The sequence below is a fragment of the Triturus cristatus genome, chromosome 6 (genome assembly GCF_964204655.1).
Source record: "Triturus cristatus chromosome 6, aTriCri1.1, whole genome shotgun sequence".
Classification (NCBI taxonomy): domain Eukaryota; kingdom Metazoa; phylum Chordata; class Amphibia; order Caudata; family Salamandridae; genus Triturus; species Triturus cristatus.
The window spans coordinates 1,328,660,146-1,328,682,597 of NC_140589.1; the positions used below are offsets into that span (position 1 = coordinate 1,328,660,146).

Below are 22,452 nucleotides of genomic sequence, written 5' to 3' on the forward strand. Positions count from 1 at the left end.
TCTACAGTTTAGCAGAATACATTTAAGACGGGGCATGTACATGTGTTGTGGGACGGGACTGTTTTCCAATTGGATGGAGGAGTTTTAGAGGTGGAAGGAGTGTGGTGCGTGCGATAAATTGAGTTATAGGTTTTAGAGGAGATAGAGCGCCATGATTGACTCGACAGCACCTCTTTAAAAGAGTGGAGCTCCGTTTTAATTTGGTGCAGCATGATCATAATTTCATCTAGTCTAGGGTCTGGAGCAGATATAGGCGAAGAAGGTGGCTGTGTAATGCATGTGGATGGTTGCGCTGAGGAAAGGATGGGTGTGTGAGCAGTAGCCGGTATGCAAGGAGGTGGAGGCATTGCCGTGCGTGAGAGTGGGTGGGTTGTGGGTGTGGGTGGGAGGATAGTAGGAGTGGTAGGCTGATGTGTGGGTGGGGGAGAAGAAGGGACGGGAGTAGGGATGGTAGTTTGCACTGCCGGACACGAGGTTTCTAAAAGATGGTGGGGTGTCAAGTTATGTGCCAGCAATCTAGGTGGAGGGGGTGGGTGTGCTGTGGGGAAGATGTGTAGGGAGAGGCCATATGGGGCATAGATGAAGTAATGGTAGAGAAAGTATCTATGGGAGATAAGGTGTTACAGGTAAGGCGGGCAATGGACTTAAGCAGAGGGGGTTCCAAATCTAAGGGGGGGGGGAGCATGCTATCTCAGTCATGAAGGGCTGCAGAGTGATAGGGTTGGATGCAGTGATGTGTGGTGTGTTGATGGGATTGATGGTGTTCGGGGGGGTGGATGCCAGAAGGAACCGGTGCTTGTGGTGTCAGGGCCGACTGAGGGTGAGGGTGTCAGGCCTGCAGGGTGGGGAGGAGGGGGTGACGTGCGGTGTGTGGAAGGGAAGAGTAAGTTGAGTGGGGGACGGAGGAGGAAAAGGAGGAGGAGGGGTGGTGTTATTTGCCAGTGTGGGCGGTGTTAACAGTTTTGTGCTGGCGCGGGGGTGGGTTGAGTAGCCAAATGGGGCTTAGACACCATGTTATTAATGATGGGGAAGATGTTGTCAAAAAGGTTTAAGTTATGGTCTGTGTCTTGGATAAGGATAGTACCATTATTGTAAATGATGATAGTAGCTGTCGCAGGAAAGAGCTGGGAGGGGGAAATACCGAAAGCTGTACCGTGAGAGGTTTTCCTCGTGGAAGAGATCGAGAGCGAAGCTAGGAAAGCTTTTCTCCATTGGGCTCTTCGTTTCGTGTGGAGAATGAAATCCGTGGTCAGTTGTACCCCAGATACCCTCGAAGTAGGTTCCAACTATTGTACCCCAGGTATTGTGAACTGTGGTTGGAGGCATGTGTGGTTGTAGATACACATGTTGTGCCTATTCCTGCCATATAGTGTTGGGCCTGGATGTGTGCAAGTTATTTTTCTTCGAAGAAGTCTTTCAAGTCGCGAGGTACTTTGACTCCCCCTCTTGGCAATAATGAGCATGGTCATCGACTCCATTGTTAGATTGTTATCATTCTGCCTTCTGGTTCGTACATGTTCTCCTGTGCTTCGGATTCAACACCACTGCAGTGTTCTTTTCAGTTCACCTGGTTTCATTCCTCCGTTGGTATTGTACATTAATCGCATCTCCCGTACTTTCTGACTTGGATTGACGACTGATTACTTCACTCGAACGGGGTCGGGTGGACCGCGGCTCCTCCTGGGTCTTGCCCATTGGTACCTACTCCCGTCTCTCGATATTGTACTCGCTGCCACGCAAAATATCCTCTGACCGATTTCTATTGGGTCTGCAATCAACTCAAGATATTACGTAGGGGCGGAGATGACATCCCAGGGGGAACAACAGCTACAACCATTGGCTGCGGATAAAAAGGATTGTTCCCCTGGAGAAAAGTTCTGGCTCTGACCTGGATATGGAGGACCTTCCACCAGCTCAGCAGTCCGTGAGTGCGACTCCCCCATCCTCCTCAAAACTGCACTCATCCCAAGCTGTCTTCATCCAAAGGACACTCAGCCACTATCGAACACTAGAGACAGGCTTTCGAACCACCACTGCCTTCAGGCCACGATCGGCACGGACAAACTACTTCGGACTCCCCGCCTGGCTTGCAACCAGAGAAGCCTTCGAGACCAAACACACCAGCGCCAGTCATCCTGACACCAGCAACGACCCTCATCTACTTTGGCACCCTTGGAGTCAAAGACTTCAGCATTAACCAACAAGTCTGACACCGGCACAGTTGAGCGATTCTCCATAGGATGCAGGAGCAGCTCAACTCAAGGCAGAAACACCTGATCATCCACCCCCACATGAGCCACATTCTTGCCCTTCCTTCAGCCCCTGCTGCTTCACCCTTGGAACGTCAGCTGTCCTTTTAGGAGGCCTTGGACATTCTAGATCTAGCAAAACAATGCAAGAAAGCGTATAAGGCTACCAGCTCCTTGCCCCATGCACCACCTCACTCTGTTCCTCAGCCTTCGCCCTCCCTGCTTACTTCCCCATCACACCTCAGGGGTCTGATGATGCATTTGACACTCCCCACAGGGTGACCCATGCGACTCCTATGATGTAAACCCACCAGGGGGGACAGACCTAGACCTTTAACCTTCCCGCCTACTCCCTCTGGATAATTCCACATCCTTTCAGGAGCTCATTGGTAGGGCTACCTCCTGTCATAAGATCGAACTCCACTCTTAACCCTTAGAGGAGGACTTCTTCTTCGAAACCATCTCTTCCACTCACCACTCCACTCTGTAGGTCCCCATGCTCTAGGTCTTTCCCCTGATATTTTTAAAGACCCTGGATGGGCTAGAGCTATGACATCAAGGGTGGCTAATAAATATAAAGCCTCCCCTTCTAACCCCCTTCTGTATTTGCGGTCAGCACCCACCTGATTCTCTGGTAATTACAACTGCTCATAAGTGAGCCAACCCCCAGGCTAGCGGGCATGCCCTGCCACCAGATAAGGAAAACAAACACTTAGAAGTGGCAGGGAAACAGGTGGCTGCACAATCGGCCAACCACTGGCGCAGTGCTAATTCTGTCAGCCTTCTTGCAAGATATGATTCTTGCCCAATGGGATGAAATGGTGGCGCTCCTCTAATACCTCTCCTAAGATCATAAAAAAACGGGGTCAGGAGATAGTTTCTTAGGACACGCATGGCTCCGTATCTTCAGCTTTAAGCTGTAAGTTCAGCAGAACCAGCTGAAAATGCCCTTTGATGGTGAACATCTCTATGGTCCACAAGTGGCCAAACTTCATAAAAAATTAAAAAGCATACGGAGACAGCCAAAGCAGTGGGGGCACTGGAGACACCCGCTCCCCACTGCTCCTTTCGCCTCACTCCTTACCGTGGAGGCTCAGAGACCACCCCCCTGAAACCTCCACGTCTTGTCAGCACAACCAAGGCCAGAAGTCCTCTCCCAGGGGTTATTTTAAAGGGCCCTATAGGGGGACCAATTCCAGAGGTAAGGGTCAGGGTAGCTCCCCAAAAGAAGCAACACCTGCCACCAAACCCTAACTTGCCTCTTCTTCCCTCCAACCACACAACACCTGTAAGGGGGTGCCTACAAGGCTTCTTTCGCACATGCCAAACCATCACTTCAGACCAGTGGGTGTTGTGTATATTATCCAACATGGTTATTGTCTGGAGCTTCCACGTCTCCCACCACTCCACCTTGCAAACATAGACTCTCACCGGAACATCATAAAATGCTCACAGAGAACAAAGCCTTCCTCCTCCTCAAAGGGGCAATAGAACCTGTCCCTTGTCACCAGCAAGGTATGAGAGGTACTCACTGTACTTCCTAATATCATAAAAAAGACGGGTCCTTCAGGCCCATTCTGGACTTCAGGCCCCTAAACGAATACATCCTGTCAGAGCATTATCACATGGTGACCCATCAGGTTGTCATTCCGCTTCTCCACCAAGGCGACTTTATGGTCTCACTTGACCTAAAGGATGCCTATTCCTGCATACCAATAAATCCCGCTCATCATTGGTTTCTCAGATTTGTGGTCAGATGCAGGCATTGCCAGTTCAAAGTGCTCCCCTTTGGAGTCACTACTGCACCTCAGGTGTCCACCAAGTGCCTTGCGGGGGTGGCTGCACAACTGCGTAGATAGGGCATCCACATTTTCCCATATCTGGACGATTGGTTTATCAAAAGTGCCAACTGCCAGCAGTGCTGCGAACACACACAGGTCACAATAGACCTGTAACATGGCTTATTGTTTACCATCACCGCCACAAAATACCACCTCCAACCTCTAAAGATCCAGCTCTACCTAGGGGCTTTTCTGAACTCGGAGGTAGGCAAAGCCTATCCAGATCTTGCCAGGATCCAGTCCTTTCAGGCACTGCTTACCTTGTTGAAACCAAATCAACAACTCACAGTTAAAACAGTCACGCACTTCCTAGGCATGATGGCCTCCTGCATTGCCATACTACCTCATGCCAGGCTACACATGTGTCTGTTGCAAGGATGTTTAGGGCAACAGTGATCTCAGGTGGTGGGTCATTGGGACAATCTAGTGTTGATCGTCCGCCACGCTCATCGCTCTCTGCAGTGGTGGAAGACCAACAACCTGTTGCGGGGTGGCCTTTTTTGGATCCATTTCCACAGAGGATTGTTACATCGGACGCCTCTCTTGCAGATTAGGGCGCACATTTACATGATCTGATGGTACAGTGTCAGTGGCAGACCAAGTACCAGGGCCTCCACATCAAATACCTGGAACTTCTAGCCGTTCACCTAGGGTTGAAGGCTTTCCTACCAATTGTTCTTGTCCGGACAGACAATATGAAAGCCATGTATCACCTTCAGAAACAAAGGGGACACGCTCTCCACAGCTGTCTCAGCTATCCCAGACCATTTGGTGTTGGGCTCTCTGCCACACAATTCAGTTGCTAGTGGACTACCTTCCTGGGATGGACATGATTTTGCCAACCTCCTTAGCAGGATACAGCAATATGTCCCACAAGTAGGAACTCCACCCGCAAATCCTCCATTACTTTCACAGATGGGAGTTACCACAGATTGACCTGTTCACTATAGCAGAAAATGCCAAATGCCTATACTTCACCTCCAGGTTCCCTCACTCCAGTGGCAATGCACTATGGATAAACTGGTCAGGGATTTTTGCCTAGGCTTTTCCTCCTCTCCCTCGTCTTCCATTTTTGGTGAGGGGACTTCGACAGACGTCCCTCATGCTCATCCTGGTGGCACCCACATGGGCCCACCAGCCCTTGTTCACGACCCTCCTTGAACTCTCAATGGTTCCACACGAGAGGCTCCATTTTTTTGTTTAAAAATGTTTTATTGGGTTTTTTACATTTCTTTATCACAAATCAATACCTTGCATCGTTATCATACATTGACACATATCTGTCGTTGGGAGCTGAATAATGGTAAGTAGCTACACACATATTGTTACTGCCACACAGCTGTTGTGAATTCTATACATTGAAAACTGTTTCTGAGGGGAACCCTCCTTCTGGTTAGTGCTGTTCAGTGGGAGTTTCTGAAACTCTGGCTGGGGTCGTTTCCGATGGGTATGTAGTAATATACTCTTATAGGATCTTTCCCAGTGTCATTGTGTCCTATCTTGTGTGAATGTATTCCCATTTTAACTATCGTCGGGATTGCAACTGCCAACGTAAAATAGCAAACTGTTAACTATGGGGGTACAACTAGGGGGGACATTGGGGAGCTATCGGACCGGGTGTCAAAAAAATCAATGGTACGGACAGTGTCGTCGTCTACGTGTGATGTATTAGTGCATATTGCATGATGGTGCGTCCGTGAGGGGGGGGCCAAAGCCTTTATGGCCATCTATCACCGTGTATGAGAGTAGAGCTCCTGGCATGACTTTAGCGGAGCATTGAATCTAGACAGGTGGGGCTTGTCGTGGGTCTGTTGCTACCGACCCTGAAGGGGACAAAGGCGGGGTCTGGGATTGGGAGTCTGTTGGTACTTCCACCGGGGTCGATTCGTGTGTGAATGTGTGTAATAACTGTGCCCATTCTAAGGAAATGGGGTGCTTACGGATGCCCTTGACTTCCTCTTCCCTCAGCACCTTCTCCTCCACCTTATCCCATTTTTTTCATGGCGCCCACCCAGGCTGCTACCGGAGGGTCCATAGGGGTCCGCCAATGCGTGGTTATTCCCCTGTTTGCTAGAAGAATGGCGAGGGATGTAAAGCGGTCCTGCAGTTTCTCGGTCTTCCACCTGCGGAAGATCCCAAGGGCGCAAGCTTCCCATATGGTCATAGTCGTGCTATTGGTCGTTACCCTAAGTGTCTGCTGAACGCGAATCCAGTAGTCTTGAATGGTAGGGCAGTCCCAGAACATGTGTTTAAAGTCTGCCTCTGGGCTTAGGCATCAGGGGCATGCGAAGTGAGTGTCGGAATAAAAACGGTGGAGGCGGTGTGGCGTGAGGTATGCTGTGCGAAGGATGTTGAATTGAATGTTCCTGAAACGTGCGTTCCTGGAGACCTTTTTGGGGTATTCTAATGCTGAGTCCCTTTCTTTGTCGTTAAACACTCTTCCTATTTCTGTTTCTCATGTCTGACGCAATAACTGTAATGGGGTGAGTATCTGTTCTCGGACAGCCCTGTAGAGCCACGTGACCAGATGTCGGCCCTCTCCCATGTGTAAAATGGTATGTATCACTGGGTGTTGCGGAGGTTCTCCCACTTATAGATCCCAGTATCGGCGGCTGCTATCTATGAGTTGTCCACATGAGAGGCTCCATAACAAGCCAGGCCTTCCCACACAGAACCATGGTGAAACCTGGCACCCAGATCCCCCAAACTTGCGATCTAACTCCTGAGGTCATAGAATTTGGATACCTTAATCTTCCAGTTGAATGCATGAGCATTCTGAAGAAAGCGGGCAGATCTTCCACCCATGCCTGCTATGCAGCCAAGTGGAAGAGATTTGTCTGCTACTGTCACTCTAATGGAATTGATCCATTGAAAGCCACAGTACAAGATATTGTCTGCTACTTAACCTTTTTTCCAGGCACATAGGGATAGTGTTATCCTCAGCACCAACCCCAAATTCCTCTCTAAGGTGTTGTCTCACTTCCACCTTAATCAGTCCATTGACCTTCCCGTTTTTCCCCACTACCTGATTTCAGTTGTGAAACGGGATGTCCATACTTTGGACGTAAAAAAAGCTCTCATGTACTACATTGATAGAACCAAACCATTTAGAAAAACACACCAATGTTTTGTTTCTTCCTCCAGACCCCACAAAGGAAAGGCTCTATCCAAGACAAGCGTTGCTAGTTAAATGCATCCTGACATGCTATGCTAAAGCGAAGAGTACTCTACCCACTCCTCCTAGAGCACACTTTACTCATAAGAAAGGAGCCTCAGTGGCCCTCCTGGGGAACATCGCAATAGCTGATATATGCAAAGCAGCTACCTGGTCCATACCACAAACTTTCACAAAACATTACTGTGTGGATGTCCTAGTCCACCAACAAACTAATTTTGGACAGGCATTTCTTCGTACACTTATTCAATCTACTGCAACACCCACTGGCTAGCCACCACTTTTTGGGAGGACTGCTTTACAATCTATGCACAGCATGTTTATCTACAGCCACACATGCTGCAAATGGAAAATGTTATCTACCCTGTAAGCATCTGTTTGTGACATGTAGTGCTGTAGATACACATGTGCCCACCTTCTTCCCCGGACACCTGTGGCCGTTGCAGTGTCTTATTTTCTCTTATCCCTCTTATGAATGGACATCTTTTTATATATCGCTTTCCTTCTCTTTCCATCCTCACCCACCGTGCGGGAAAACAATGGAGTTGATGACCATGCACCTTATTGTCATGAGGAGAAATTGCAGTCCCTTGTGACTCTAAAAACTTCTTAGAAAGAAAAACAACTTGCACACATTCGGCCCAACCCCAGATGGCAAGAGTATGTACAGCATGTGACTCTGCAGCACTGCATGCCATGAACAGATGCTTACAGGGAAAGTAACATTTTCCTTCCCCTCAATCCCGAAACACATACATTTATTTATTTGAAATGTTTCTGTGTGAGCCTTTACTTCTTTTTGGTTGCTGTGACATCAGACCCCACCCATCTGGCTACACCTTATTTCACTACCTTGGCTGGATATTTCTTCATTGCTCTTTCTGTCGCTTCACATCTTTAATATTTGCTGGATTATTGACAGCCGTCTTATCAGGTAGCCTTTTGGGGACTCCTTGCTGCTGCTGATTTTAACCAGCACGTCATGTGAGACAGCACAGCCCTCAGAGGTAATAAGGGAGAAAACCAATGGAGGCACCTCAGAAGGAGCTCCCACACTACCAGGCATATCACTGTTGCACGCACCAGTGTAATGCAGAGAATCCTGCAAAAGAAACTGCTCCCCTACAGCTCAGATGGTCTCAATGCACAAGGGTCCTGCCCCAGGTGACCACGGTCTCTTCCACTGCTCACACCCATGCCCGATCAGAACCTCCAGGGCCTAGGATATCTGTTGGGTCGATTACGTGTTCACTGCACCTTCTTGCTTCATGGGGCAGCCTCAGGGAAGGCACGGTCCCTGATCATGTGATCCTCAAGCTCTTCTCACTCCTGAGCCACTCAGGAAGAGAGCACTGTCAAGGCAATACTGGTGTGGGGAGCTTGTGACTGGCCATCCACAGGCTAACTTTAATCACGTCCTGCGATTCTCCCCCTGGTGTCCCACAGATGTGTACCACTGTCCAGGCAGCACTGGTGTGGAGAGCTAATACAGCCTCCCCCCAGCTGTCTTTAGGCAGTGCTGAATATTCATTACCTTCACCAAAGGACCCCATAGTAGCATATGCCATCATTTTGCCACTGGCAATGTCTCTGCTGTGTATCTTTCCTTCACATTTTCCAGCACTGCAGTCAGCAGCCAGGCATAGCAGGTTGTGTGTGTGGGGAGGGGGGGGAGTATAACTGGCATCCTCTATATCAAGGCACCCCATTCTGGATGAGGATGCAGCACAATTCTGAAAGGCTGCAGAGCATGGTACAACTACCGCTTGCCAGTCATGCTGCTCAACCTCCACACCACATTTTTTTCATAATTCAGCCACTGCTTTTATCGTAGTAATAAATGAGGCACCATTGGAGCATATGTTTTATCAAGTCTCCTGACCTTTGTGGATTTGAATACTCAAAAAAAAATAATCTGTAAGGACATGCAGTCTTGAGAAGAACTATACTTAGAGGTAAATAACCTTTTTTTTAAATTATTTTTTAGAAGTTTTTGTAGCAGACAGTTAAGCTGTGCCCTACACATTACATGCATCATAGTGTAGATTTTCCTAATTTCTATACTAATTTGTGTTGTCCTATTTATGATCCAGTTACATGAAGTCTTTGCTCAAGAGGTTTACACCCAATGTATTTTTTGTGTATAGGAAAATAGTCGGTTGCAGAAGGAGATGATTGAAGTAGTGGAAAAGGCATCGGAGTCTGAGAAATTGGTTGTGAAGCTCCAGAAGGATCTTGACATGATGTTGAACGAGAGGGTAATTTAATGTGATTTTGTTATAATTGTAATGTTTTAATGCGTTCTCCCAATGTGAGGAAAGCTTGATGATCAAATTGTCCTCATAATCATAAAACCACCCCGCAAAACTCCCCAAAGTATCCTAAAATAAAACTTTATACTTTGAAACCACTGTCATACAGGCAACGGCATGGCCTCGAGAACTTAAAAAGTGACAGAAACTATTTTCAATTGAGAGTGCAATACCATTTACGAAAAAGCAATATGTAAGTTGTAGGTTCTGTGAATGCCGACCAATTGCACACTTCTATCATTATGTCAGATCCATTGCGAAGAATGATAGGCCGTGTGTAAGTCCTTTTATCTCATTCCCAGCAATAATTCAGTCCTGGTTGTTTGTGAGCTTGAATACTACGCTTTTAAGGGGCTCCCATAAGTGGCAAACTGAATTGGACAAGTACTAAATCCGATCACGTCGGAAGGAGTCCTGTTGAAAGTGCCTTTGAAAGGGTAGGATGCACTTTATTTCATCAGTTGACTTTATTCTGGTATCTGCTACAGTACTAACTATATCCTTTGCCAAAATGCCGCTTTTCATTTTGACAGCACAAACAGGAAGCATAAGGCATGTAAGTGCAGAGATTAGTTTTCAGACAAATTAGTACTAGGTGTGGTTTGAACACTGCAACTAGTGCAATCCAGTCTATTGACAATTTTCTGTGAGAATTTACTGATACCAGAGTGCAGCCATGTTCCTATTTGGGTGTCACCAGTTTAACATTACAATCAAGAAGAGGGGAGGTAAAAGACACAAATCCAAGATTTTTTTGTGTACCAGCTGAGACATTTTCAACAGATCTTGGCCTTTTTTAGGCAACTTCTGGCTGCCATCTTTCTCACATAGGAACATTCCCTAATGAATGTGTCCAAGCCCACGTGCTACTCCCTGATCGAGGAATGTGTGCAACCATTTTGCGATGTCCTGAGTGACTTTTCTCAGAAATCATTGTAAGAAGGATAGTAAGCATTGGAAAATCCTGCAGTTATTTTACCAAAATGTTCCTCACATTGCTCTTCAGACACACACTTTAAACTTACCTGTACATTTAAATATTTTCTTCTGGTTCAGATGTCAATTAGTAGATAATAGATGTGAGCCCTTTCACACTCCCCATTAAACAGAGAGGGGACTCTAGAGAATTTGGTAGTCAGATGTCCTTTGAAAAAGTGAGCTATCGGAGGCCTGGTCTAGGAGGCCATTCTCTTTGTGAGTCCTGACATAGGAGATTAGCTTATTTAGTTTCACCCTTCATTCTGATGATTGAGTCTAAGCAAATACATGCATATTTGGGTTTTAAATTTAGTGTAGTCCATGTATAAAGCAAATTAATTATTTTGCAAGTTGAAGTCACTAGAGAACATTGTTTTAAATTCGGGGTGGTGCAGCAAGGGTATTGGTTGACTTTATGATGTATGCTCGTAAAGATGCATACTTTTATGCCATACAATGGATAGAGTATTTAAGGGTTTTAGATTTGTAGCAAGTTCATATTAAAAATGTTTTTATTTTCTTTCAGCCTTAATGTGACCTGCAGCTTTCACATGTATATTGGGGGTGGGAAGAGCCACATTCTTTACTGCATTCGTTTTTGTACTCATTTAGAGTTATCACATGTAGGAAACTGGGTTTTTGTTGCAGTTACCCCCTACTTTCTGCCCCATTTTTAGCTACTAAATGATGATTTTCAACTCTGACAGTGTACTCAGTGCCAGTTCTCCCTACCCCAAACAAGGTATTGTCTAATTGCGCTACAATTGGGTAAGGACTTTAGCATCCTTGTAAGTCTCTAGTAAATGGTAGCCCAGGAACCAAGGGCATGAGTGCTAAAGAGGGTCCCAAAGGGCAGAAGCATATCTTATGCCACCTTAAGACACCCACACACACATTTCACCCAGACTACCATTGCAGGCTGTGTGATGTGGTACAAACCATGATTGAAAACATGACATGGAACACTCCTGTGTGACATGCCAAAGTCACTGCATCTAAAATATGTAAGTCACCCCTACAGCAGGTCTTTAAGCCCTCAGTCAGGGTGCATTATATTTTATAAGAGGCCATATCTGTATGAGCAGATATGCCCCTGTGATGTCGAGTTGTATTACTGGATATTGCAAGTGAGCAGGGAAGCCATCTTAAGGTATGTACTGGGCACTGGTCAAAGCAAATTCCCCAGCTACTTAATGGCGTCACTGAAGCCTATGGTTTCTGACCTCCAGGGGTGAGAGTCCACAATCTCAGGAGGTCAGGAACAATTCCTGGTCTGGAGGGCGGTGTTTTACACCTTCTCCAGGAAGGCTGGTAAATTAGCATTACAAACCAGGGAGCTACAAAGAGCCCACCGCTTTGATATGCAAATCTGGCTTCCTTCAGAGGTGAGGGGATGCCAACCCTCCTGACGTGGGACCATTTGGCATCAGGAGAGGCTGGAAAATCAGTAGTCAGAGGGGTGTGTCCACGCTCACTCTAGTTCCATCCCAAAGGTGGACTACCTGATGTGAATTTTAAAGTCTGTCATCTTGGTGATGGCAGAATTCGGAATTTTGGACAGGGTTATGTCCACTGCCCACATGAAGTGGTCTTATAGGAGGCGTAGTGACCCAGGGGTAAGTAGCCCATTGGCTACTACCCTACACTCCCTTAACGCCCCTAAACCTAGTATTTAGGGGAGCCCCTGGCACCAGGAAATCAGATTACTGCTGACCTAAAAAGGAAACCAAAGAGCCGCGAGAAGTAAGGAGATGGGTATTTGTAAAGTGCACGTTCACCCATGGGCATCTTGGCGCTGAATAACAGATGTTTGTTACCCAACTCAATGGTACTCATTTTATCAACCTCAGGAGGATGAAAGGCTGTGTCAACCCACCAGGATTTCAACCTGTGACCATGAGGTCAAACACAGGCCCCTACAGGGGACACATTAGTCCACTAAGCCACCAGGACTCCAAGGACTGTAGAGATGCAACTGCCTTGGCGCCAGCCCCACCGGTCTGTCTGCTGCTCCCACCAGATTGTGCTAAAGTCGTCTCATCCTGCAGCACCTCTGCCCCCAAAAGCCTGGCAGGACTGCCTACCTTCAACAAAGATGCAGGCACTCCCGTGGAGTAGCAAAGCTGCTTCCCTGCATCCACTCCACAAGAACTGTGAAGACGACGGACTGCGGCAAACCTGAGACTGATAGGCACCACAGCACCTGTCCCTTCTAACCTGAGTTGAAGTGGGGCAACGGTACTAGGGTGGTCTCCGTACCCTCCAGAGACAAAGCCCCCCATGGGTTTGCCCACAGTGAACTCACCAACGCTGCCTGCAGCCTCTTTGTGCACGCCCCCTCTACGACGAGTGTCTCCGGTGGCAAAAAACCCGATGCCTCGGAACACCTCTGCACACGGCCGCCCTGGCCCAGGGAGAAAAGAACCCAAAGTGTCCCCACGTCCCTGAGTATCGTGAGACCTGCACCCCATTGTTGGTTCAGCCTGACTGATCTCCCAGTCCCAGCTTGCAGCCTCCTTGCAACCGGACCATTCCCGATTAAAGTGAATGGGACACCCGACGCCCCGAGCCTCCCGAGGTGATCTGTTGGTGTGGCCTTGGACCTTGCCCCATACTCACCTTAAGTCCAGGAAATTGGTCCTGTAAGTCTCCGTGAAGGGCCCGAATGCAGTACATATTTTTCCTCCATAGCATAACATTGGGCACCCGATGCTGAAAAGTACCTCTGCACTGTGTCGCCCCAGTGCCATCCGAGGTGACCTGTTGGTACTGCCTTGGACCTTGCCCCATACTTATCTTAAGTCCAGGACATTGATCCCGTAAGTCGCTGTGAAGTAGCTGTATGCAGTGTATGTCTTTCTTCCATAGCATAACATTACTGCTTCCGAAAATGCACTGTGTCTACCTTTTAAAACAGTACAAATTCATAACTCGAAAAGTACTTACCTGATTCCGATGATCTTGGTATCTAAATGTATATAAATGTAAGTGTTGTTTTTATAAATTGGTGTTGGATTTCTTTATTGAGTGTGTTTCTCACTTACTGCCTTTGTGTGTGCAATAAATGCTTAGCACTACCCTCTGCTCGCCCACACTGGCACCAAACAGAGCATTTGGGGTGTCATTTGTGCCCCTGTAATTATTTAGGGTTTTCCTGGACTCTTTACACAGTTTACCTCTTTTTGTTCCACTATATAAAGAGTTGGCTTCCTACAACTCATCAAAGCCACATGCTCCCTAACTTTCTAGGCAACTTCAATTTCATACTTTTCTCTAGAAGGCATCAGCAATCTGTTCCTTTCTCTGTAATGTGAATGGTCATTCGGAAACCCCTTTAGCTTTTAAGACTGAGAAGTCACTCCGCCCTGTCACAGAGTAATACTGCCATGCAAAGCCCTTTGCCAATCACAAAACATTATTTCTACAAGATAAAAATGAATAGTGTCCCTTTACTGAGTTAGAAATGTCAGGCTGCGGGTGTTGTAACCTTTTTTGCCTATTTGTTAATTTGACCCTCATTTTAACCGTGTTTATAGATCCCAGTACAATATCATTGTAGACGGATATACTGATAAATAGAAGAAGAGTAAAAGAAGAGAGACACAAAAAGTAATGTTTCCCATTTTTCCTCTTTGCAGTTTAGATTGATGGACCCTCAAGGCACCGAGCACTTTGATCAGGAAGAAAGATTTGCAGAGATTATTAGAGAATACGAGATCCAATGTAGGGTAGGTACTTACGTGTATCACTGTTATGTCTGATTGATTACTATTTTGTGCTTTTTTCTAGTACATAGAGACCTTACAGTGCCCAAGTAAAAGGCCAGATTGTAAGAAATGTATTCATATGTTTTATCTGTCAAGTACATTTATATGAAGTCCTATACAGTGCTGTTAATGGTACAACACTAAGGAGAACAATAGTCATGAGTTTATAAAATAAGTTGAAAGTCACATGAAGGGAACGGTGGGAAAAGCTAAGGAGCAAAGTGAGTTTTAAGATAATCTTTAAAAATGGTCAAAAAAGATGGAAAATAGTGTGAAAACATTCCCTAGTGTGCCCAAGGAGGTAAGATTGTTTTGCCTTGAGAAGCAAAGTAAAGAGAAATATAAAGTTATATTGAAAATTGAGGAATGACAGAACAGGCAAAGTTGATAAGTGTATACATTTAAACACAATACAGCTGAAATGGTATTTGAACTGGTAAGAAGTGGGGATCCGGTGAAAATGAGACAGATAAGGAGAGAGATGTGAAAAATACAATACGACTGTCTGAATAGAGTATAAGGGCTGTCGAATAGAATGAACTAGAAAACGGGCAAACGTAGGAAGGTGGACTAAAACAGATGTACAAGAGTTACACCAAAAAATAACTCAAAATTGAGAGTTTGTTGGGATGTGCAAAGCAGTGCAACTGTGGTACTCCAATGCATCATTATTAACCCTCATCATTGCATTTTTCCATGGCAAGTTAATTTTGTTCAACTTATATAATTGGCTATTCACATGTGATAGCCCCTTCAGAGGTGGCTTCTCCTTAAGTGAATCCTTCAAATGAAAGTTTATAAAAGTCTGCTATTCTTTTAACTAGTATCACAAGTCTCTTAAACATCAAAAATGTCTGTCTTTTTCAAATATTTTTTAATTGACATTTAAATTAAGCAACATATGATATACAGAAAAACAAAACAAGAAAAAACAAAAAATTCAAAACAGTGACATACACTCACTTAGTGTAGTGATTACCCTCATTATTACAAAAAATAACACTTTCAGTACGATCCCTTACTCAAATGATAGCTGTCATTGTGACACACTGCCTGTGTGCAAAACTAGACATTGCTCACCAATACATGGGAGTTCACCCTCTTGAGTGAGCTTCATCAATTTATTTGAACCTATCTTAACAAGGATTTGCAGCTGGGGAAAGGTTATTCTGTGGTTGCCTCAACATGACGAGGCTACAAAAAATCCTTCTAGTTCTGCATCAGCAATGTTTAGCCCAGTATTGGCAGCAGGAATCCTCCCAAGAATTGACCACTGTAGGTTCCGTTTCTTGGGACTCCCCTTTGATTTGATCCACATCTTGCAAATAATCCAGTGTATGGCAGGCACACTAATTCACAACTTGATAATGTTTGATCACGTGTATGAATCCTGTCAAAAGCTGCATTGGTAATTTGTGGCTTAACAAATCCAGACTAAGGGCACTCTGTGTTGCGCTCAGGGCTTTATACAGACAGGGGCCAAGGTGTGTTGGCATCGGATTCCACCATGTTGACCCTCTACCTATCCTCAGTTCAGGTCTCCTCCTTCTGTTTACTGTCCCACACTTCAAGGCAGGGCCGCTGAGATGCAGGGCCTTTCTCAAGCCTTACTTTGTAGCTATGGTATCACCTTACCTATCACTCTTCCACAGAAGGGTAACCATTCGATCTTCCATAAGGCTGTCAAGCATCATTTTGTCTATTTTATGATCCTTATATATATTTTACTTTTGGTTCTTTCTTTCTGCGGTTTCTTTATACATAGCGCCACGTTACTTACTGTCAAGTGTAAGTAGTCAACTGCCTTCAATGGAGGAAGCCAAATAGATGGTTTGTGTTGCTACAGCTCATATAGGTAAAACATCATGCTTTTTGATTTCTCCCTTCAAGGGTGCCTACAAGTAGGGGTTCAAATTCAGACTTTTATCAAGACGTGGGTGTGCCCCTCATGGGTCACGACACTGTCTTTTAGTGTGAGCATAGAGATCTACTGTGTGTGAGGGCAGAACAGTGTACCTATGAGCCACCAAGCCATGCAAACAAAATCAAATACACCAACAATCAGAGAGGAAACTTTTATTGAAAATGCTTGGAGACCATTCCCATTAAGCATTCAGAGAGACTAACGGACTGAATTGTGCATTGGGGACATGTGACAGTCTATGTTTTTAATTTATTTGCCAAGATTCTTGGGAAGTGTAGGTTTTAGTTGTTCTTTCTGAACTTTTCATACTGACACTAGTTAAAATAAAACTTCAAACACATAAACCAAATATGACTAGCCTGTCATCCCATACAATACTGAGTCTCCTAATCTGCACATTTCTAAATACTATAGATTCTTCTAGATATTAGTCCATGCAGTTTGAGTTTACTCATTTTCATATGTTAGGCTTTTCTGAATTCATCCAGGAGCAGGGCTAGATGCCACTTGTTGTAGTGACTTTAAAAAGCATCACTTTACTTCCAATTAACCTGCTGCTTCCCTTACTGCTGAAAGGAGGTAATTATTTTTCCAGTTAAACTTACTTTAAGATAACTTTTTTATAATTTGGATATTTTCCATGAAGAAAATGTACTTTTTCCTCTGCAAGCCATGGGAAATGACTACTGATCTTTCCTGAAACATATCCCACTTTGTGCGTTTCAGATGTTGAACCTCTCCTTCTGAAACTCACCAGTGGTTTCTGGAATGACCAAATAGACAAGCTGCTATCAGTGCTGTGACAGTTTTGTCTAATTTATTCTAAAATTATTTATTTTCACTTAAACTCTCCTGTTTCCCACTTTATCTACTGTTGGGGAAATGCGGCACTTCCCTTTTCGGAAATGCTAGCGGGTAAAGGTGAGCACCTACCTATCTTCACTGTGCATGGTTCAGACCATTCCTTGTAGTTTGGCATGTTGTAATATTGTTGTCGCCTGGTTATGGCTGATTATTCAAACTCCTGCCTAACATTTTTGTTGCTTTAGTGTTTATATTTAAAGTTCTGCTTTTCTTTTTTGTGCTTGAAACACTTAAGTGTGAATTGGTGGTTTTGTTGGCCTGTATTTGGTACAGTGTTTATTATTTGACTGCACTGCATGATCATGTGCCATATTGAACTGTCAACCACAGACATATTTTACTGGAAATGGGTGTTATTTTGTTGTGTAACACAGATCAGATATGTTTGTTTGTTTGAACCCAGCTGGGAGAAAAGTTATAAAGCTACTATGCATTAATACTATGATTATTCACCTCGAAATGCAGATAATTGTTTTGGTTCCCCGAAGTCTGTTTAGTCTTCCATGGATGATGGGGCCAGAGTATATTGCAACTATGTTGGTTTGTACTACACATTCTTTGCTGTATGTCTGCATTAAGCATGTCCACAAGACACAGTGAGATTTAAACTTCTCAGGAGTGAGATTCCAGAGCCAAATTAATCTGCAAAGCCAAGAAAGCTTGCATTCAGGAGAAACAGAACATACCAAACTTTAACAGCAGTACTTGCTTGTCTGCATACATTGTATTTCTCCCATTCACTCCATTCCCTATGCTCAATAAACCATAGTTTGGTTAAAGGTGTTAACGTTTTTTCCGCTCTTGGTGAAAATTAATCTAGTACACATATGGAAGTGTTTGTGCAAACATAAATGCCTGTTACTGGCAAAAAGTTTGTGATAGGAGCTGTACATTTTGTGTATTATTTTACTGGTATCTGTATACCACACAGGTATCACTGTCTTGTGTCCTTTTACTACTTGTGTGTGTCCAAGAGTGCATGGCTGCACTTTTTCCATGTTGTTTGGAGTGTCAGTTTTTGAAATCATTAAAAAGGGTGAAAATGTAGATGAGAACAACACAAACGAATGGAGAACAGACTTTGTAGAACTGCTTTTCTAAGAGTTCAGTTTATAGTTATTATAGTGGCACAGGGACACAATGATCTTCCCAAAAGAAGCAGAGATGTGAGTATTCGACCAGGGCTTCAACTCTCATTCAAGCCTCCAGGGCCCTGTACATAGGCCCACTCCTCTGTCAAATCCATGGCCCACATGCACAAAGTTCGTCCTACTGAGATCTCTGGGCAGTAAATGCTAGGCCTTTGACTTTAGAAATAATTCTGAACCCTGACCACTAGTTCTGAACAAAGTACATTTATCCTTCTTCACTACCAATGCTATTATTATTAAAGTGATGTACATGCAGGGGTTACCATCTCCACTCTGTTCTACAATTAGTGCCTTAATGGCTGACCTGATGTCGGCAGTAAGGGCTTTCCACCTCCACATACATTTCAATATTTCAACCAAGTATGGGGTGAAATGAGTATGGTCTTTAAAATGACATGACAGAGAAGGTTACCCCAAAACAATGTTTTGAAAGAATCCAAAATGGTCAATTTTTAAACCAATACATTTTCTGTAAACATGTGTTACAGCCACGAGTAAATATAATCTCTCTCAATATGTACATCACTGGACAAGCTAACAATTGTGTGGACAAAGATTTAATTTCCTGAGCAACAAAGTTTATACATAATTTCAGCTATTAATTTTATCTTGTAAATCACCACTGACCTTTATTTTTTAACACTACAAAATAGGCTATTTAGGTTTACATTACATGTTTCTAAAACCTAAATAGAAGTCTGAGGTGAATGTGTGGGTCCTAAAACATTTATATGAGCATATAAATTCACATTTTTGTCAAACATGAGCCAAAAATATGAATGGCTTGCATTCCAAGAGGTTGAGCTAGTCAAGCCAGGATTGAAACAGGATAAAGCTTGAATAAGAGTAATTTGGATTTCAGTTGGAGGGGTCAGTTTGAGGAGATGAAAAGACCCCGCAAGATTGGATATCGTAGAAACTTTTATGATATGAGAAAAAGCCTCATGGGTGGACCCTTAATATAAGCTTGAGTTTTATCAATGTAGAGAAGTCAGGAGATGTTGACGTGTTTGAGAAGAGAATCAAGAAACACAAAGTACAGATTTAAATATCGGAGACAGAATTGAGCTTTGTGGAGCTCTGATTTGCATTGCTTAGGAGTGGAAAAGAGTATGTCCAATTTTAGGCGATAACAGCCACATATTTGTGCTTAAGTTAATTTGGATGGAATATTTTTAAAACATGTGTCTGAATTCGATCTATCTCTTGACTAACACCTAGACTTCAACTTAAAAGTAATCCTTATGCTGAAATTGCAAAAGGTATTCCTCAGCATGGTGATCAAGGATTTTACTTAAGAAATGTTTGTAGAGGAAAATTAGAGAGATGGAACTCATGTCCTATAGCAGATTTCTGGTAAATGCATCAGAAAATAAAACTTTGAATCGGTGACTCTGGGTGCTTGGCCAAATCATTAGATGAGATGCCTTTCTTCCCCTACAATGCAAGTATATTTATGCCAATATCCCTGTAAGGCAGAAGCCCAGAAGATGCAATGTGGGTTCCTCAGTCAAAGGTGACAGGTGTGTTTTTATAGATGGTCGTTTGAAGTGCAGACTTCGATATTAGCTTTCATTAAACTCCACAAACAGGAAGGATAAAGAAGATTAAAGAGGCATACTTTCACAAGAGTGGAATGGTTCAAATTCTCATTACATCACAAACTCTCCACCAAACACAATGCTAACTGAGGCTGAAACTATTGCAGAAATTGGTGGAAAACCAATGAACACTGGCTCAATAATACAGGACATGGGAATATTATAGAAACTTTGTGACAAGTAGGCCCAACTCTGCAGGACTAGATGTTGGATCTCGATCTGTTAAAAGGTCTTCCCTACAGAAAAGACCCCACTGTTCAAGGAACAAAGTACTGATGGACATTTCACTTCATCGGAGGAGTCGCAAACAAGAGAACATATTGTGAAGGTCAGTGGAAAAAGAGAAGAGGCTATGAAGAGTGCCAATATATCCTTGTTCAAGAGAGTTGATTAACCTTTCCCAAATTTTCTGTACTTCACAGAAAAATATTTTGGATGTTCACTAATGACATAGTAATGATCATGCACACACGAAAACTAGAATAGAAAGGGTGCAGAACCTGGTCTTGAACAGTTCAGCTCTACTTTAAATGAGCTATAAACAATACTTTTTTATGAAGTGACACCTTTTTAGGTCTCGCCTTCTGACAGTGCATGCTCTGTCGCTGCGAAGAGTGTTGTTCACAATAAATGACTTGGAGCCCACCCATTGCTTACCATTCATTGGTTTTATTGTCATTTGTTTGTTGCCTTCTAATTGGCCAGCGTCTGGGGGGTAAAACAACCGTTACAACGCATGCGTTACCACGCATGCATTACAACCCATGCTTTTACCCCGCATGCCATTACAACGAAATGGCTTGCTGTAGAGGGTATAAGGTGTTGGATATAACTCCAACACCTTCCCCTACTGTTGCACAGACTGGAGTTGGAATAGTAAATTGTACTATTCCAAACTCCAGCGCACCCCTGACAGCAAGTTGTGGTAAAAAATTGAGGTGTAATGGCATGTGGGGTACATGCATTCGTTGATTGTCTCTCCGCACTTGATTGTGGTGCTATTTCTTCTTCCCCTCCCTTGCCCCCTTGTCAGTGGTGTTTCATCCCCATCCCACCCTCCCATTCTCCATGTTGCTTCTTCTCCATCCCACCCTCACATTCTCCATGTTGCTTCTTCCTCCACCCACCCTCTCATTCTCTATGTTGCTTCTTCCTTCTCCCATCCACCCACCCACCCATTCTCCACGTTGGTTCTTCCTCCTCCCACCCACCTGTTCTCCATGTTGCTGCTCCCGTTAACCCTTCCCTTACCGAAGTTGGTGCTGCCCGTATCCACACCCTTCCCCCGTCTTTGCTTGCCTGTCTGGACCGAAAAGTAGTGCTATGATGCGGCTCCAGCACTGGCTTCCTTCAGTAACCTTAAGGTTTCTGAAAAGTCTCTGACCCGAACACGTGTCCTTAAAATGAACCAAGTGTCATGGTGCTCTGACCTTACTACCCCTGTAACTGAGTGGTTATGAATGATATAACTGATTACTCTTACCCAGCAAAGTGAATGGGCCTGGGCCCATTTGTTTAGTGCTCTTCTCGTTGATCCTCTGAGGGTTCATGTTAGCAGTATGAAAGTGTAAAGGGGAGCAAATTTCGGAAGTCAGATTTGGATGCAGTGTAACCCAAAGTGGCTACACAATAACAGAGGCCGACAACCAAATGAAAGTTAGTCAAATTTATTACAAATTCAAAAGTAGTTGGACATATACGAATCTCTGCATAAGACTATAAAAATACAGAGGAAACAGAAGAAATCCAAATCGTCTGAAAAGGTTTACTCGGCGCAGCAAGAAAAGATCAACAAGTTCAAAGACTATTATGCAAGAAATTAGGAAGCAAAAGTTAAGGTTCCCCTACATCGACACTTTGTTGGTGAAAAGATTTTAATTCTATCTATCCTTACCCTAACTCTAAAAGTGGCACCCCTAATTTAGCATTTAGGCAAAAGGTTTGAAGGAGAAAATGTGTCAGTAGTTTGAGTCTTCCTAAGAAGTCACTCCACTTTTAGATGGGTCAAGCAGCATAAATCCAAAAGCAAGCAAATAACAAGCAAGCACCTAGATGCTCTTTGTCAGTAAGGCAAGATGGAAATGGGCCGTGGTCCCTGTCTTCTTTGCATCATATACTCAAAATTGTATTCAGCAAATGTCCCATAATGCTTTTCTGTCACATACTCTACAATAGGCTACAGCCACAAAAGTTTCCATGACTTTGATTCCTTTCACAGCCTTCTCCATTTACGCCCCTCTCCAACAGTTCACCCTTTTTTTTTTTTAAACCGTTTTTATTGCAGAACAATGTAATGTAATAAGCAGCGTACAGCCATAACATTCCTGCACCGTTATTGCCAGTGCCATATCGTACGTGGCTATTTAGGCGTCGTACACAGCTGGTGAGCCCACATCCCTGAGGCCGGGCAGCGATGGTAAGGAAGTCACTGTATTGAACCATATTTCAATCTGTACATTTGCCGCGAACATAGTAGGGTGTCTGCGTTCCACTTTGAAGTTTCCTCCCCCCTTCTCCCTCCTCCCCCCCATCACTTCGCCCATCCCAGTCCCTATCCCCCAGCCCCCACCCTCTCCACCCTCCAGTGCCC

At 44.3% G+C, this 22,452-nt stretch overlaps 1 protein-coding gene across 4 annotated transcripts in view; it reads left to right on the top strand.

The window, feature by feature from the left end:
• Window positions 1-22,452, top strand: part of NINL (ninein like) — a 441,695-nt gene that overhangs the window by 275,252 nt on the left and 143,991 nt on the right. For all 4 annotated transcript variants that reach the window (XM_085612328.1, XM_085612329.1, XM_085612330.1 and 1 more), the window contains exons 12-13: window positions 9,413-9,523; window positions 14,194-14,283. In XM_085612328.1, the coding sequence (XP_085468454.1) occupies window positions 9,413-9,523; window positions 14,194-14,283 (201 nt within the window). The remainder of the gene's footprint in view (window positions 1-9,412; window positions 9,524-14,193; window positions 14,284-22,452) is intronic.